The following is a 17526-nucleotide window of genomic DNA, read 5'->3' as shown; positions in this document are numbered from 1 at the left end:
GTTTCTAGAACAGCTGCTAGATAACGTATGATTATTGATTTGGAGCACCTAGAGTCGAGCGCAATCATGTTGTTTCAGCTTGTTTTTCGTTAGTCACTAGAGTTTCCCTCCTTCGTTGGCCCTAAAAATTGCATAGGCCCTAGGCACTGTAGGCACAGTGCCTAATGAGAAATCCGGCACTTTGTACAGCAACGTTTGAGATAATGGAGATGATTAAACGTTTCTTAAATTGTCTTTGCACTTCTTTTTGTACAGTAGGTTAACTTCATTTGTTGATTGCTCTTTTGCAGAAGTAGTGAGTGAAGTAGGATTTCAGATCAAGCAACGCAAGACAGTGTCCTTCTTCTAAGACTTCACTCGTTTCTCAAGACAAGAATCTAAGGAAGGGTCCAACCAAAAGGAGGTCATCAGGCCCATCCAGCTGATTTCGTAGTTAATAGCTAAATGATCTGAAGATCTCGTCTTGCTTTTTCAGGAAGCCAGGGTATCGGCGTCAACGACATGGCTGAACTGAAAACATTTGCAGAAAAATCATATAATTATCTGAAATGCATCTATAGATTGTGGCCTTTCATCTTTCACATACTTGAGAAGAAATGCAAGGGGCACTGTCAGTGCTCCAGCATTCATGCTTGTACTTATCTTTAAAGACTCACATGTACAGCTTTAGCTGTATTTCAGTTCCTGTCAGTTATTTGGTGATAGACAGGCATATTTCCTGTGTCACTCACACTGCATATTTGAAAAAAAAGCTGCTTCCTACTGCCAAATCAATATTTTCAGATTTACTAATCCTAACAAAAGAAACACGAGCTCAGGCTGCGTTGAATACTAATTGGTGGCAAAGTAGTAAATGAATAGCAGAAGGCAACAATCATGCAAATGCAGTATGAATCTTTTTGGATGTTTCATTTAGAATTTACTGCTCTGTTCTTCATCGCAGACTAATGAGAATGATTTCCGTAAATGACACTCTATATCCATCCCTCATCTTACCTGAACATGACCACTGCATTAGCTGTACCGTTTTTGTGCTACGTTTAATTTTATTGCAGAATTGTTTCCTGCACTGTGGAAACGACTATGCAGTACTACACTGTAAGCTGAAAAAAATTGTAACACTTTACATTATTATTTATATATAAATTAGAATGGCTTTGCATTTAATGCAGTGTACTTTCTTACTGTAACCCCCTCCAAGTTGTGTTTAATAAAGATCACTTGAGCAATATGATTATATTCCAAAACAGATTGTGCTTGTGTTTGTTTCCATGCATCAAAAGTTGTGGTTTTCTAAAATAACTTTCCTTTGTTTCTTTTCATTTTTAACTGCATTTTCTGGTTTCTCTTTATTGACAGTATAAGGGTCAGCATAGCTCATCTGCCTGCACAAATATTGGTAATGGAGCACAGCTGGGGTAGTGGGAGACTAGCGAAAGTATTGGTGATCACCATCTGCTGGTTTTCTGTAAGCACTGCAGCTCAAAGAAAAGTGCAGCCCTACCACATGGCCACACTTTCCACAAGATAAAGCACTTGCCTTTAGAGCTCATGATAAAAGTTCAGTTTCCTGGCTCTGACTGCCTACTGCTCCAGCATTACTTTGGTGTGGAAAATGGAATGGCTGCTTTCAGGTACTCAGTCTGTTTGGGTGCGCGTTGTGGTCTGTGGCATGGATAGTGAGAAAGCAGGGCCTGAGTATTACAGGGTGATGAACACCCGCAGGAAGCCTGCATGGTCAGTGGCTGTGAATGGGACTGTGTTGCCAGTTTGTCAGGCAGTCCAGGCTTTTTAACGATGAGGTAGCTGTCTTGGCTTTGGTAGCTGGTGACCAGGTTTTTAATCCCTGGCTCAGACTGACTACCCCTCCAGCACAACAAATTTGTTTCTGGCAAACCCGATAAACGAAGACGTACTTCATTGAACGTAGTAAGATACTCCTGACAAATACGCTGGACAACTGTAGGGACCCCTCTGCTGTTAGAAAAAGATTCCAGCAGAGGGCTGTCAATGGATTTGTGTAGCGTCAGACAATTTCTAAATGTTTTTTTGGAAGAATTTAGAATCTTTTGGTTTGAAAAGACGTAATACATTTGCAGATTTAATTATACTTTATTGTTACCACAGTTCTGTGAGTCTTATCTATGTTTCGCTGAAGTCTCCAGTTATTATCTAAGACTTAACTGCAGCTTTATCCCTTCCATGTGATGACTTGAATCTAGGCTGAAGAAAGCTGGCTCTAGGACGCGCTGCTATTCTTCATTTCTTATTAACAGTCCCACATTTCTCTCTTTTATTTGACTTAACCATAAAGACTAATTTTTAAGCTTGGAAATATGTGTGCATGCAAAAAAGATACTCAAGAGTATTATTTTTATGGGGAAAAAAATGTAGAACATTCCATGGTTAGGAAGCTCACCAAAATAAACAAAACCAACTGTTTATTTTTTCACAAACTGTTGTGTGGGCCTGGCTACACTCACTCGGGCTGATTAGGTTCCCACAATCTCTTTTTCCCCTTCTTCTGAACCGATGCAGCATTTTTTCCAACCCTGCTCCAACGAGAAAGTTACAAATGATTCCTGCACAAGAATGAAAAAATCCAATTCAGCATAAAACAGTTATGCAAACCCTTCCGCTAAAGTCCGGCTGGAAATGTATTTATACATTGGCTAATGCAAGGAAAAGGTTATAACAGTATATTGTCAGATTATTTCTTTCAGATATTTAAACTAAGTAGTCTTCCCTATTAAGAAATGGAAATGCTTAAGAATCTGTCTATGAGCTCAAAGTACTGTAGTTCACAAGATTAAAGCCTCATGGAATTTATTGTAGTCGTGCAATCATTGTTATCCAATTTGTTAGCAAATTTGGATGCTTTCTTTTTGGCACATGGTCATTCCAGAACACTGAAAGCTCCTTTTTGCTTCGAAAAGTCAAAATATAAATAGAATCAGCCTGTAACTCCCCCTTATGCTGTTAAATTAATAATAATTGAAAACAATCTTCCTATGAAAAGGTTTTAGGATGTCTTGCAGTGCCATATGCTCCAAAGTAATAGAAAAGACGATGCTGTGAAATTTATGATAATTACGATGTGTAATTTCTTTAAAGTTGTCATCCAAAAATAAAGATATTGACATAAATTAGAAAAAATAAATGATTGTTACTTCTTTGACTTTACAAATTCTACATATAAATGTTGCTACAGTATATGTATAGTTGATTTATTCTTAATATTTGCATCTCAAAGATCAAACATTTGATCTGGTGATCATATCTGGGTAACAGAGTCTGAAGTTCTGCAATTTTGAAAACAAATTATAGTTATGTACACTACATGATCTTCACCTATCCACCAATTTTAATTAAAAAATCAGCCTTTTATTTTAACACTGCAAGAATTTACTTAACCACAGAATCTTTTGTAATCTAGTTTAAGTAGGGAATTTAGTTTGCTTTCTTTTCTGGTCCACCTGAAGCCATTGCTCTTGTAAAACATTTTTGCATACAGTAGGTTATTATTAAATAAAGTTGGACTTAAAAATAGAGATAGAAATAGAGGTGAAGTGTGCAAGATTTAATTGAAAGGTTTTGTGATAATGCTAAAACAATAGGGTAGAATGGATTATCCAGACTCTATTGCTGTCCAGAGAGTAATTGTAAAAGTGCTTTTTATTTTAACAGTATAGGGAACTACTATAGTATTTTTAAAGAGTACTGCCTACACATGAGGAAAGAGTAGTGGGCACATTCACACAAAACCTGCTTGCAGCGGTGAGAAGCAGAAAGACCAAGAACAATTTAGAGAAGAACACTAAACAGTGAGCTGGACTTTCCAAAAATAACTTGCAGGATGATAACATGGTGTTTTTTTAATGAACACACCAAAACATTATTTTATTTGACTCACACCTTGATTAAGTGAAGGCACAGATCACTGGTCAATTAGCTATGTAATGGGCCACATATTTATTAATAGACATAGAGAAAACAAAGAAGTAGTCAGTTATCATGGGATCATGCGGGGCAATATTCAATACAAATAAACAACAGCATGAACTGAACACAAAAGAAACTCCAGAAATGGCTCACATCTTACACAACATGTCAGAAGTCTACATTAAACAGAGCAATGAGGTTTTCTTTTTCATGTGCAAGTCAGCGTGTTTGAAGACTGAATGGTAGACACGAAGCTTTTGCCAGAGAACATACAGCAATGGTCTGGAATACAGAGCAGTCTACATGAAATTAGCATTTTTGCATTCAGCTTGGACTAAGAGAACATGTTTGTCTCGATGCTTCTAATTTGTTATGATATGGTGGTACAAAAACATCTGACCAATTATGAAAATACCATACTTGAATTGACCTACAGCTATATTATGGGAACAGGCATGATATAATAAAATATATCAATTTACTTGGTGCACTGTCACAAGAAGGCCACAACATCAAATTGGAGGACTATGCTGACTCTTAATGCTATCCCCTATTTAACCACAGTGACACACTTCTGATCCTTATAACACGACTCTCTGGCACATGATAGATATTAATGTTTTATATGTCTTCCACTGAACCGTTACATTATACTGCATATTGCTTCATCTACAGTCAGGATACTATCATAATAGGAAGAAAGAAGGAGGAAACACTGAAGATTTGGTTGGACTAGGGCACGCTAAGGATTATTTTAAATAAGTATCATAAATAACATTCCTGTTTAACTTCTGCTGTCTGCCATCTAGTCAGAAAACAGACTGGCAAAGGATTTCCTCAAGTTTCGTATGGTCTCTGCCTTGGCTTCATCTTCGGTGGCCGAGCGAAAGAAGGATGACTCGGTGAAGTTGAAGGCATTAGTCAAGGACTGCGATTTACTGGAAGAAACAAGGAAACACCAGATAAGAGGAGCATTTTTCTCCCACTATACATTTGACACATATTTAATTAAAGTCATAGTTGTATTTCAATCAACAGGTCCTGCCTTATCAAAACCAATATAAAAAACACATAAAAACAAAAGGACCCAGTCTGTTTTTTGCACTTTGTATAGCCTTGCTTATTGACTTCTGCCTGGACAATGACACATTTTAAAAATGTTGATGCAAGGGTTAAATTAGAATAGCCCAAACGGTCCATGAAAGCTCGAAATCGGGCTGGAAAGGACTTGTCTTCTAGTTTGTTTCACAAGATGGCAGTATTGTACAATAGAAACAGCTGTGTCATGCTAGGGAATTTTTCTTGGCAATTAAATGTAGTTTATTGGAGTGGTTCTGCAGCTATTTGAAGCAGAAGTCTCAAGAGATGAGTCAAATTACTTAGGTATGGAATAATTTATCAGACTGAATACTGAACACTAACCACGCACAAAAAGTTCATTTATGTAAATTGTGTTAAAAGTATTCCCATTACACACTTGTGCTATGAGGGATTGTAAATGTGATCATGTAAATAGTGGCATTTTTGTAAACTGTTAATCCTTTCTTAAAATATTGACATCTGACTGAATGCATTGTCAAAGTGAAATGATCCAATCAGAGTATAAACTTATGAGTATGAGTATAAGCAAAAAGAAAAACAGAGTTTAATTTACAGATTTATATTCTTAACAGTGCCCGCCTTCTTATTCTCCTCCTCACAACTGCTGACACCTATTCACACCAAGTCTTGAGATCAAGAAGATTATTTCTGACTTGAGTATTCACATGGGAACCTGACTAGTGTGTGTGGGTTTGCTATTGAATATCTGGCCATGAGAGGAAAAAGACCCAATCTAATTTGTCGTCAGAATTTTTAAGAAGTTATTTATTGTTCTTTTGGTAAATGTGTATCTCAGACATTTAACATATTATTTTTAAAACGAGGGTAAAAGGCAGTTGTTATCACATTAAGCCAATGCCTACTAATGAGAGTGCCTCTTAACAAAGGGCACTACATATTTTTATCTTACTACAATTTTAAAGTTTTTTCAATTACTAAGCAGCAGCAATCCAGGACGATTCCACTCAATGTGAAGTCGCTGTCACTATCCAGTGGGGTGTCTTGTCCCACACAAACAAGCCCTTCCCCCCCAGTATTCCACAAAAAAGCCTCTTACTTCAACTGTGGGTGCGACTGAGGTTTCTGCTTGGTGACAGGCTGAGGCTGAGGCTGAGGCTGAGGCTGGAGTTTCGGAGGCAGGGGTTTCGGAGGCTGCGGTTTTGGAGGCTGGGGTTTCAGAGGTTGGAGTTTCGGAGGCTCCTCTTCTGGCGTCCCTACAGAGGCAGCCCCTTGTCCCTGCGGCCGGGGCTGCTGTGTAGTGGGGCCCAGTTGTGGCTGGAGACTGGGCTCCTGTGCAGATGCACTCTGAGCTTGTTCTGATGGAGGCTCCTGACTCTGGGATTGGGATCCTTGGGGTTGCACTGGGCCCCCTAGGTTCAGTACAAGAAACACTTCATCATGTCACAACTTTTTTTTTTTCCTCACACAGAGCAAATAGATTTTAAATCCAGCACCTGTTACATCATTTCACTTATGTATTTTTCTGAATCCATCACACGTTAAGGAGGTCTCTGGTCTTATAAAAAGGTTTATAAGACTCCAGGTTTTCAACGACTGTCCAAACAAGACACACAAGTAATCTATCTAGAGAGGGGGGGGAAGGAAGCAAGCAGTTTTGCTTCTTAGGATGTTAGAGACGGAGGGAGCACAACGAAATAGATTTGAAGAATGCAAAGGAAACCACAAGGGACACAGAAGTAGCGGGACTGGAGCCAGTCTCTTGCAATACAATATACTTCATGCACCAGAAGCAAGGCATAGAGGAGAAAACATGCGTAACAGAACGATATTCCAAGAGGTTATGTGCACTGTGACTTTAGGGCAGTTTTTCCCAAAGCATATTTTTCAAGAACAAAATGGTTCCAAATTTCAAAAGAATGCCCTGTTTCGGTTTTCGCTGCATACCCACCCCAATTTGGAATCGCCAATTGCTGCTCCACTCTTTGGCTCACCAGAGCGACAGGGGAGGATGACAATGGGCTGACATAACCCTCCAGCCCGCACACCCACCCATCAGAGCCATTGTTATCTTTTGACATGCTGGACATTCCACTCTCTGCTGCACTGGGACGGTAAGTCTGGCTTGGTCTCATAAAAGAAGGAAGATTCATATTTGACAAAATTTTATTGGATCAAATAGCTTCAGTACTAATATTGTTTGGGATAGAAATGAATCAGTGAACCTTTCCAGTATTACTGTTAAAGTCTATCAATCTTCAGTTCTGGGGCACGATTATTATACAGGTCGACACTGTGTGGAACTGGAAGCAATATAACACACCCTGATTTGCAGTAGCACTGTTGCAGAATAGAATGCCTATTTGCTTTTTTAAATAATTCAGAAAAACGTGCTGGAAGCAGAACATTCCTTTCTTCATTTATTGAGCTGTAATTTAACTGGAAAACTACTCTTTATCCTGGTTGAAAAGCAGTAGATTAGCAAAGCATAGGAATGAAACATCTATTCCTACAGTACAAATACTGATATTTCCAAGTCAGGCATTTGTGTGGATATAATATACACATATTTTGCATGATTAATTGCACTCCACGTGGGATGATTGACTTTACAAACAGTAATCATTTTGTATCACATATTAATTCAAATATCATTTTATGCTTTGAGTTTGCACCTCAACAGATGTGCAAGCACAATAAGAGCATTGCAGACAAATCTGACCCAGAGTTTAGTGTAAACCTGAGAAAACGGCAATATCCTTCTGTCAAGGTTACTTCTGTATGAATGAGTGTTAGTTTAAAAGGTTGAGAAATAAAATTTTCAGTTTCATAACAAATATTGTAACACAGAACATACGGATCTTGCAAAGGAAGCTTTATTGCCAGGAAAGGATAAAGGGGGCAAAAGTATCACGCAAGAAGCAGGGCAATTCATCCACAATCATCCACAATCATTTCAACCATAGTACTGGATTTAAAAAAAAAGACAAACAGTTCTCTTTCTTGAAAATTTAGAACAATTGGTATAAATACATATCAGTGGATTAAAACTATATAGAATGGAAGCTGAAAAACATTCAAAATCAGCCAAATCACTTAAAAACTGCACCGGAGAAATGTTTTCCTTAGGTAAATCAAGTTAACAGTCATGGGTGTGAATACAGAACTAGATAAAATTGACAAACGTTCTGATATATAAAGCATTTAAAAACCATTTTACTTCGGGAAATGCATCAGTTCTGTAAAGTTTTGCATTTTTTCTATAGGAATGCCTTTATGTTTAACATGAAACTGGTCCAGAAAAGGCTTTCACAGAAACAACAGAAATCTAATTTTGGATGTATTGTTCTAAGATTGGTGGTATTTAAAATTGACAAAAAAATTCCTGTGTTTAAAAATGTTATTTTTCCTTTTTCTGTTATGGTTCAAAGGTATACCATTCTCCAGTGCCTACTTAAATAATTTGAATGATGAAGGAAGCTCTATTAAATATATATGAATGGCTTCTCAAAATATTTCTTTTTTGCAAGATAAGTTTTAAGATTTTGGAAATAGGAGAACAATATAACCTATTACAATTCTAAAACAGTGCACAACCAGCCTAGCTATTTGGATGTTTACAGTCTTTAGCCTTGAAAAGAAAAATTAATTGTTTGCAAAAATTAAAAAGGTTATGGAGTGCAATATAGATTTATTGTAACTTTTAAATTTAGTAACTAATAACTCTATTTTTTACTCAAATACAGCCTGCACTAATATTTGTTACATTAATACTACATAAAACTTTGGTCAATCATCTTACGTATGTAAATGCAATTACTTTGTGTGTAGATGGAAAAGCTTCAATACAGTATGTTTTTTTTATTTGTCTTTACATTCAATATAACTAAAAATAAAATCTCTGCAATTAAAAAAAATAGTAAATTCATTTTGCGACTGTCAATATTTGTTCACATGTGTGCATTTTTATCTGTTTCTGAATAAAGAACAAATCATCCACCTTTCTAACTATACAGTCAGTGGCACCATATTTGAAGGTAAATGGCTATAAATGGTATTGAGAGTTATCAGACTATGTTGACTATATTTAAGTACCCCAAGAAATACACAATAAATATTAATATATTCCAGCTATTGACCAAAGACTGACCACTAAGAAAAGGCCAACATATTCGGTCAATATAAACAAAGCAACAGGAGTCATTGTCTATAAATGCTATGGGTGGAAAAAAGATTTCAAAACATCTTGATGAACTGTCCATTCCTGTTAGGTTGATTTCGGTAGCTTCATAAGAATCTACCAGTCTCTTTTACAGGTTGCAATTACAACATTAAATTATTTTATTTTTGATAATTTCTAAAAAGTGTATATAATCCAACACTCAAATCCAAGAATGCTCATTCTGGGTTTCATGAAGCACAGCCAAAGCATATGAAAGTTAGTAATCACAACTATGGATCACTGATCACTGTAATTCATACTCATCTCAGAGCATTATCATTAATAAAAACATAATAGAATGAACATAAAAACTATTACTAGACAATCTTTTTTTTACAATTTTTGGTCTCCAATACACATTATGTTTACTTTGTTAAAGTGCGTAAAGCCACTTTTTCTCCATCTTTTATGTTTAAAGGCAGAATAATGAGAATATAAACCAATACCTTTTGACTTGTAACAAATTAAAATGAATGCTATTGCATTACTGAAGAAATAACCAATGTTAGATATCATTGATCTTAAAAGGCATAAAAGATTTTTTTCAAATCATAGTACACAACAGTGACATTATCCAAATGTACTTGAAATACAATTTTGTGAATTTCCTATCTCTAAAAGGTGGTGAATATTATAGACTGTAAAGCATTAGGTTACTACTCTTAAATGACAGTGGCAGCAATATTTAGCATTGTGTTTTTGCACATTAAGCTACACGTTACACATGACAGCTCCCTTTGTCAAAATGCCCAGTGTAACATTATCAGACCTCCAGTGAAGAAAACACAGTACCTTCAACAATAAATGAGACTTTTACCACTGGATAAACTGTGTGTACATGTATGTTGTTGCAAAGCCCCTTGGTATCCTAAGGAACAAGCTTAGGCACTGAGAAGATTTGTGGAACAATCTGCCTTGTTGGTTAAGCCATTATAATCAAACTAAACCTACAGTACATCCATTACAAGCCTTGTTGATGAAGCAAGGACAGGGTATAGCCTATACTGTAGTTACAGTATGGAGAGGCTGGCAGGTTTATGATTAAGATCATACTTTTATCAGAATTTTCATATTACTCACAAATCCTTTACTAATGCTACTTATTTTATTATAGGTAGAAATTATATTATAGTTTATTATATTATGGTAGAAAGTTAATATCAATTGGCTTGCCATATTCGTTTTTAAAAGTTAGAGTTAAGGCAATGAATGGAATAATTCAATTTGTTATTTCAGCAAATAGCACCTCTACGTTATCAATTTGATCTTGTCCTTGGAATTTTGACTAGTTTGTTGTTCCTTGCTCAGTAATCATCCACAAAATTCAGAAACATATGACATAAACATAATAATTTGATACTTTGTGTACATTATTAATGTCATCAAGATTAAAGGTACTTTTGTATATAAGATAAATTCTTGTTCATTTGGATTGTGAAGAAACAAGAACACTTATCACACAAAAAGTTAAACTGAAGTGGAGCATGGCTTTATATATAAGGGCCTTAGTATTCTGCTAATTCACTTTTTAGTTTTTCAATATCTGGTCACTAAACAAATGTAGCATTAAGGGATTTAGAACTCATATCAATATGTAATGAAATTCTTTCATGGTAATGGTTACGTAAGATGTGTTGTTGCTTCTGATGACACATTATAAAATATCCTCATTGGTATAGTTACTGCATAGAAACAACAGACATTCAATTTCCAGTGTCTACAAAACAACCACAATCCAAACCACTGGTGCTCACCAACATATACAGAAAGTATGCTAGCTTTAGAGCTTAATCAATTTAGCAGAGAACACGTACTGGTGTTTTTACACAGCATTTAACTTATAATGTCAGAAGGAAAAGTTGAAAAAGGTCCCGTATATAATATAAAAACAACATTATAAATTCCCTAAGAAAAGAATTTTTAAAATCAAATAAGAACACGTATGAAAAAAGTCACTCTCATGTTGTTATGAAGCTGAACGAATCAATTTCTGACGACTATTATTCTGACTATTATTGCTAAAACTGCCTGTATCACTCTGTTTTGAAAGAGTAGAGGTGTTAACCTCTGTGTCCTACAGTATATAAGTCCAGTATAGGCTTATATAATCTAGTCTTCCTAATATTCCACCTTACTTCGGCTGATGAAGCCATTATCACTTCTCTGCCTGATGTGTTGTGTAGTGGTGCTGCTGAGACACAATGGCTCTTAGTCTTCACCCAGGTGGTTGCCATAGTTCAGAACTAGATAGAGTAGGTATTCTCCTGTGAATGAGAATGTTTTGGGATCCTTAGGAATGAAAAGCACTATATAAATTTAAGGAATGATTAAAACTTCACTGAAAACAGCTTGCTCTTTTGCAGGTCAACCACATCCATTTTTATGTAGCCTAGGACAACACTTATTTCTTATATAAACCATTTCCATGCTCAAAATACAGATATAACATCTTTTACAGATATAATAAAGTGAGATTTTTAGAAGAAACATCTTGTGTTCATCCCACACATAAACGCCATCTCCGATACACTTGTCTTTATCTGTCTTTACATCATTCATGCAAAAAATATATTTATATATACGGATATATCAGGTGAAAGAAAAGGAAACACCACAACTATCACACACACAGATAAGCAAAGGGTTTTAGTCTCAAACCGCATTTCACCCCACAATATGAAGAAACGTTGTAAGTAAAAAAAAAAGTTAAAATATTAAATACTTAATAAGACAAAGCAGCACTGGACTTGATTTAGGCACACTTTCGTTTTGTACACCATGAACAACAGCCCTGAAAAACCACAAGATTTACAGAGAAACAAAGGCAGCCATTACAAGCACAGACATGAACGGGTAAACAAGTTGGACAGTACATTTTGACACTGCATAGAAAAAACACAGTCCAGGTCAGCACTGAAACACTGCAGAATTGCACAGAAAACATTTCTCTTTTATTTTTATGTTCTTTCGGTCTGGTGTTTTATTTGGCTAAGACGCTTCACTGTACCGCTCTAAGGTTAGTTTGCCTGGACTTGTTTCGGTCCTACTGCAACGCCATTACAGTCGAGAATGTACTGTAAACAACCTTGGGGAGGGGGCCGCTGAGGTGGAACTTTGCTGCTGTCTGTCAGACCTTCCTTTACCGAGCCGCTCTGAAAGAAACAAAGACATTGATAGGCCAGCCATAAGGACTCCAAATATTGCCTTTTGCCATCAGTCATCCTCAGAACCACAGACAAAGAGTACACTGCTGGTCTGCCTTAAAATGTTATTTTATACTAGCTTGTTACCTAAGTAACCTTAAAGTAAAGTGTATCATAAACACTGACCTGGTGAACTATTATCTACTAACATCTAGTAGTTTTACAGACTACAGATAGGACTTCCTAATTATATTTTAGTAAACAAATCTTGTACTGTACGTCTTGGACTGCGAAACCAGCCTTATGTTATACTGTAACGTGCACACAACATCATTTCACACATGGATTTCAATCTTAAGCTTAAAAAAGGAAAAAGGACAGAGACGTTTTATTTTCAGAAACGGTAGATTCGCAGATGGAGATCAATCCAGTCTTGACTGACTGCTGTACACAGAAAATGTTATGGGCAAAGGGGAAGGGGAAATGTTCTTTGCAGCGTGGTTAAAAGCTATAAAAAAAATCAATGGATTTCTTACTCTTGTGATAAAAAAGATGGAATGTATGATTGTGAGGGTTGAAATATGGTGACTGATAAAAAGAGCAATGCACGCAGTGAGTAAAACAGAAAATGTAATTTAGCTTCACCTTCAAACCTAATATTTTGGATTTGATGGCTGTAATAAATGGTCGTTCTATCATTCCCCAGAAGATGGAGCACTAAACACAGGCGTACAATGTACAAATGCAACCCAGAATGTCCTTTTTTTATGGTGGTGACATATTTAATTATTATATTCAAACGGAGCTTTGCTTGCTGTTAGATGTTGCTGCAAGATGTCGTGTAACAAAATCAGTTGATACCCGCATTTATATTGTACATATACATTTCTATCTTCATTTGTTGTTGGGCTTTTAGTTGAATATTTCCCTTGAATATATTTATCTTTAGGTGCACCAAAAAGATTTGTTTTGATTTGAAAAATATTGGAATCGCCAGTAAAGACTTGTCTCCATTAACAGCTCCTTTTTGATCTTGGGACAGGATGAGACACATGGACATTTCCGGCATATGGCACATTGCAAGCTCTACATAACCTGACCTAGAATTGGCATTGAGTGGAGGAGTGGCAATTTCTCTAAGTGACTTCACTGCAAGCCCAGTCAGATGAGTTGCTGCTTGCCAGAAAGCCAAGACAGCCCCAGATGACGAATAAGATTACTATTACTGCTGCTACAACTCTACTCCTTGGTGCACAACCGGGGATCCGTGAACGTCAATCATACTTGGTTTATAGTTCAAGTAGGTAGATGCGTCAGCATACGTAGGCTGCAAAGGAACAAGTGTTTGTGGCAAGGGTTTGTGACATGACCAGTGCTTCAACTAGCAAGGTCTGGATCACGGAACTCAGTTTATGATCTGATTGAGCAGGGTTCCTGTATGTGTCAGGGGGAACCCCCTGTTTTAAATCTCTGTTCAATAAAAAAAGAGATTTCTTTACCTGCGGTGGCTGGATGGTGGTGGGTCTCTGAGATGAAGGAGTAGGTGTCCTCGGTACCACCTGATTCATTTTGGTCATGACCATGTCAGCAATGAGCTGCCTGTCTTCGGCTTGATGCTCCCCAATCAGTGGCATTGAAGAACCCACTACCTACATTATGCAAACAAGAAAACAAGAGCTTCACAGGGGACAGAATCCCAGGCTGAGCTGTGCAATTGATCTGGAAGACTTAGCATATCTCTCAGTTGGCAGACTAACATATCCAAGCATCAGACACACATCAAAGTATATTGCATGTACAGTTAATCAAGTTAAATTTGCTTTCAGAAAGGCGAATGGGCCTTTTTCTGTCCTGCAGCTCACAGAAAACTAAATTCTGCTGCTCTCTCTAAATATATTTTTATGGTACAGCAAGAGCTTTAAAAATAGTAGGCCGAAGAAAGAATTATAGTATATAACCTATGTTTATGCATTCAGTCAAACCACTGCTGTATACTAATTAAACCTCACACTGTAAATATTGTCCAACCTGTATATTAATGGTTAATTTTTTCAATAAATCATATAAATATTTAATAATAAAATAAAAACACTGGAATACAAAAAAAAATGATTCGCTAAGTTTTGGCTAAGGAGTCCTGATCTTTTCAACAGCTTGTCACCAGCCTGGCCAGACATTCCCAGTCTGCCCACTGCACTAAGGCAGGATGGGAGAAGCTGAATCCTTGGGAAAATATCCCAGACAGCACTGCATTGAGCAAAGCATGAAGCAACATGAGGAAAAGAATCTTGAATCTTCACAGCTTGAGAGAAACAATTACCCTGTCTGTCAAAATTCATTAATCCAGCACTACAAATTCAAGTCTTGATTTTGTGTTAAAATGAAGCTTAGAATGATTTTTGGAGAAAGTAAAGGCAATTTTAATACATTTCCATGTGTAAGTGACTGTTTCGTTTCTTATTTTGATTTGGTTTCCAAGCACGTAATTAGCTTTTCCAACTTCTTAGCATACAAAATAGACAAATAAAATAATTGTGCTTTTAGACTCTGAAAAACTTATGTTCAGATCATTTTAGGTATAAATCATATACTGTAGCTCTACTGTAAAATAAATAAAAAATGTTTAAAGAAACTAGAAAACGCTTTGACAATCTCTGACTAGAGTGAAATTAAGTCAAACGTTTTTGTCAAGCATTTGTTTAAAATAGTATACTTAATCAAATTATTAATCTCTTATTATTGTAGAACATACTAATAGACTCTACAATGACGAACATGGAAAATCTCTTGTATTACAAACAGCGGTTTAATGATCAATTCATCATAAACTGTTTTTAAAAAGACAAGTTTTGTTATGTTTTATGTTTTCAAAATGCCCTACATCAAATAGAACTAATTTTGTCAGTTGCACAGCCACTATACCATCTCACATGTAATTAAATGATCTCAATCTATCTTTTTTATGTCTACAAAAATGCATTCAACACCACATTAGTATGTTCATTATCTTATGGGGTATAAAATAGCATAATAACTCTTTAATTTGTGCACTTGGTTTTGCAAAAGTATACAGAAATTCTTAAACTCTCCACAAAAGTGAAAACAGAGCAGCACTGTGGTGAATATTTCCCCTTAACTCTTCTCTTTTAGTCAGTCTTAAGTAAAAAGCAACACTTAAGAGACTTTGGCTCTTCTAGATATCCCTGCACTCACGGTCATGCCTTTCTCGCGTTGAACAAGGCTGTAACTGCCTTATATATCAGAAGCCGACATTTTCTGCTTTGTTCTCTCACTTTTACCTATGAAATTTCCAAGGTGTCTCCGGGACATACCTCACATACCTGACACAAACCTTGTATGTGTAAAAAAACAGAGCAGGCCAGCAATCACTACTCTCATGTACACAAACATACACTGACCTATTCCTCCTTTTGACATTTTTGATATACAACCCTTTGCTGAATGTCTTAAATTATGACTTGGAGCCAATATTATCTGTCCATTCGTGTATTTTTCCAATTATATTTTCATCTTCTTTGTGAGATAACTGCAAGTCGCCTTGCATGGATTCTAGGGTAACATGAAGTAATTTCCAGGCAACGATGCTGGAATGAAATTAATTGAATGGAATTGCCTTTAGCCAGTGGGAGAATTACTGATGACCAACATCCACATCCCCATATTGTCCAGCAGCAGGGAGGGCAGAGATGTTACAGAAAGGCCTGTCTCTGCTTTCCCTCTCCCTCTGTGCTAATATTTTACTACAGTACAGAAATGTGCAAAGTTTTTTATTTTCTTTTAACTAAGTTTAGAAAAGATTAAACTAAAATTAAGTCTTTCATGTTATTTTCAAACTGCCAAATGTAAACGTACTTTTACAGTATAAGCTGTCCATGAGGTCTTTATATAAGCTACATTTTAATTATTTTTTTTTGCTGTCTATATAAGCAAGCTCTCCCAGTGTATTTTGGAGTTAGATGTTTGCCTCTTCAGTATGTTTTAGTATTCTTGTCAAAAAGAAAGTTCTCTTGTCATACCAAGAAATGTTACTGGTTTTGTCTATTGCAACTGTAAAGACTTTTGGGGGGTATAGTACAAGTGTTGTTAACATAAGCTAGAACATACTTGATTAATCATAAACACAAATATAGTATTGGTGTGAGACAAAGCTTAAAATAAACAATATCTGTATCTCCAGGCATGGGCGGCTGTATCTCATTGTGATCGAGATAAATGAGATAATTGAGATAAATGGTAAGTCCTGTACACCCTAATTGAATACAATTTCAAACATGATTGGGAATAAACACCAACCAGACATGGCAGCTGCTAGGGTCTCAGTTGATTTGAGTGCAGGTGGCTGGAACTAACTCTAAATTGTTCACTTATTAAAAATCAGGCAGCAAAGTTCCTATTCAATCATTCAACAGAAGTACTCTGTTTCGTATAGGTGACATTGTTTTCTTTAATCCAAGAACTGACACATTTTTTGTCTTGAGAAAACATTTTTCACCTGAAAAATTTACAGTATACCAAGTAAATAGTGTAGTAGCATATCATTTAACAGTGCTAAAACCAAAAAACGGTTATGATGTGCCAAAGTAATATATTAGTGGCAAACTGCCTGTGTGTAGTGTAAACATTCCCATTTGGTTTTGAAAAAACAGTTTCCATGGCAACCTGAGGTAGCCACTCAATCTCAATGCTCTATCTGGAGAGGATACAGCAAAAAGTTAACTATTTCCATAGCAACAGACAGTACTGTTATAAGTAATACCCAAAAAATCAAATCATTAAACACTGAATCTCTCACTACAATGCTGGAAAATCATTACAGCAATGTGTAAAATGTAAAATGTTTAACTATGGGGATGTGCTGTATAACTCTCTACAAATTCATCATTAGATAAGCTCATAATTAACATGTTATGTCATTTATTTTTTGACTTTCTAATCCATTTTTTTATTAATGCATTCATTGTATTCACCTTTTTATACCAGAAATATCTGTATTGTTGGATAGTCAGTGGTGATTTTCAGTTTAAATATTTGCTTCTAATTAACATTAGTTAATATTTTGCTTTGAACAGAGTCAAAAAATGTTTTTAAAACAATTGTTTTCAGGATCAGAGATGTATGGCTGGAAGACATTTTCTGTTA

The 17526-nt window shown here is 36.1% G+C and overlaps 1 protein-coding gene across 1 annotated transcript in view; it reads right to left on the bottom strand.

Moving 5' to 3' along the window:
• Positions 1-3948: 3948 nt before the first annotated feature.
• syn2b (synapsin IIb) overlaps positions 3949-17526 on the bottom strand; it is an 88842-nt gene continuing 75264 nt past the window's right edge. Inside the window, exons 10-13 of the mRNA XM_088636839.1 lie at positions 13866-14015; positions 12309-12375; positions 6101-6413; positions 3949-4880 (exon numbers count right to left, since the gene is read on the bottom strand). Coding sequence (XP_088492965.1) covers positions 4748-4880; positions 6101-6413; positions 12309-12375; positions 13866-14015 — 663 coding nt within the window. The 3' untranslated portion in view covers positions 3949-4747. The remainder of the gene's footprint in view (positions 4881-6100; positions 6414-12308; positions 12376-13865; positions 14016-17526) is intronic.

This window comes from Lepisosteus platostomus, chromosome 6, assembly GCF_059453375.1.
Source record: "Lepisosteus platostomus isolate fLepPlt1 chromosome 6, fLepPlt1.hap1, whole genome shotgun sequence".
Classification (NCBI taxonomy): Eukaryota; Metazoa; Chordata; class Actinopteri; order Semionotiformes; family Lepisosteidae; genus Lepisosteus; species Lepisosteus platostomus.
Note: the sequence above shows the minus strand (reverse complement) of the source record. Positions and strands in the feature narration are given on the sequence as shown.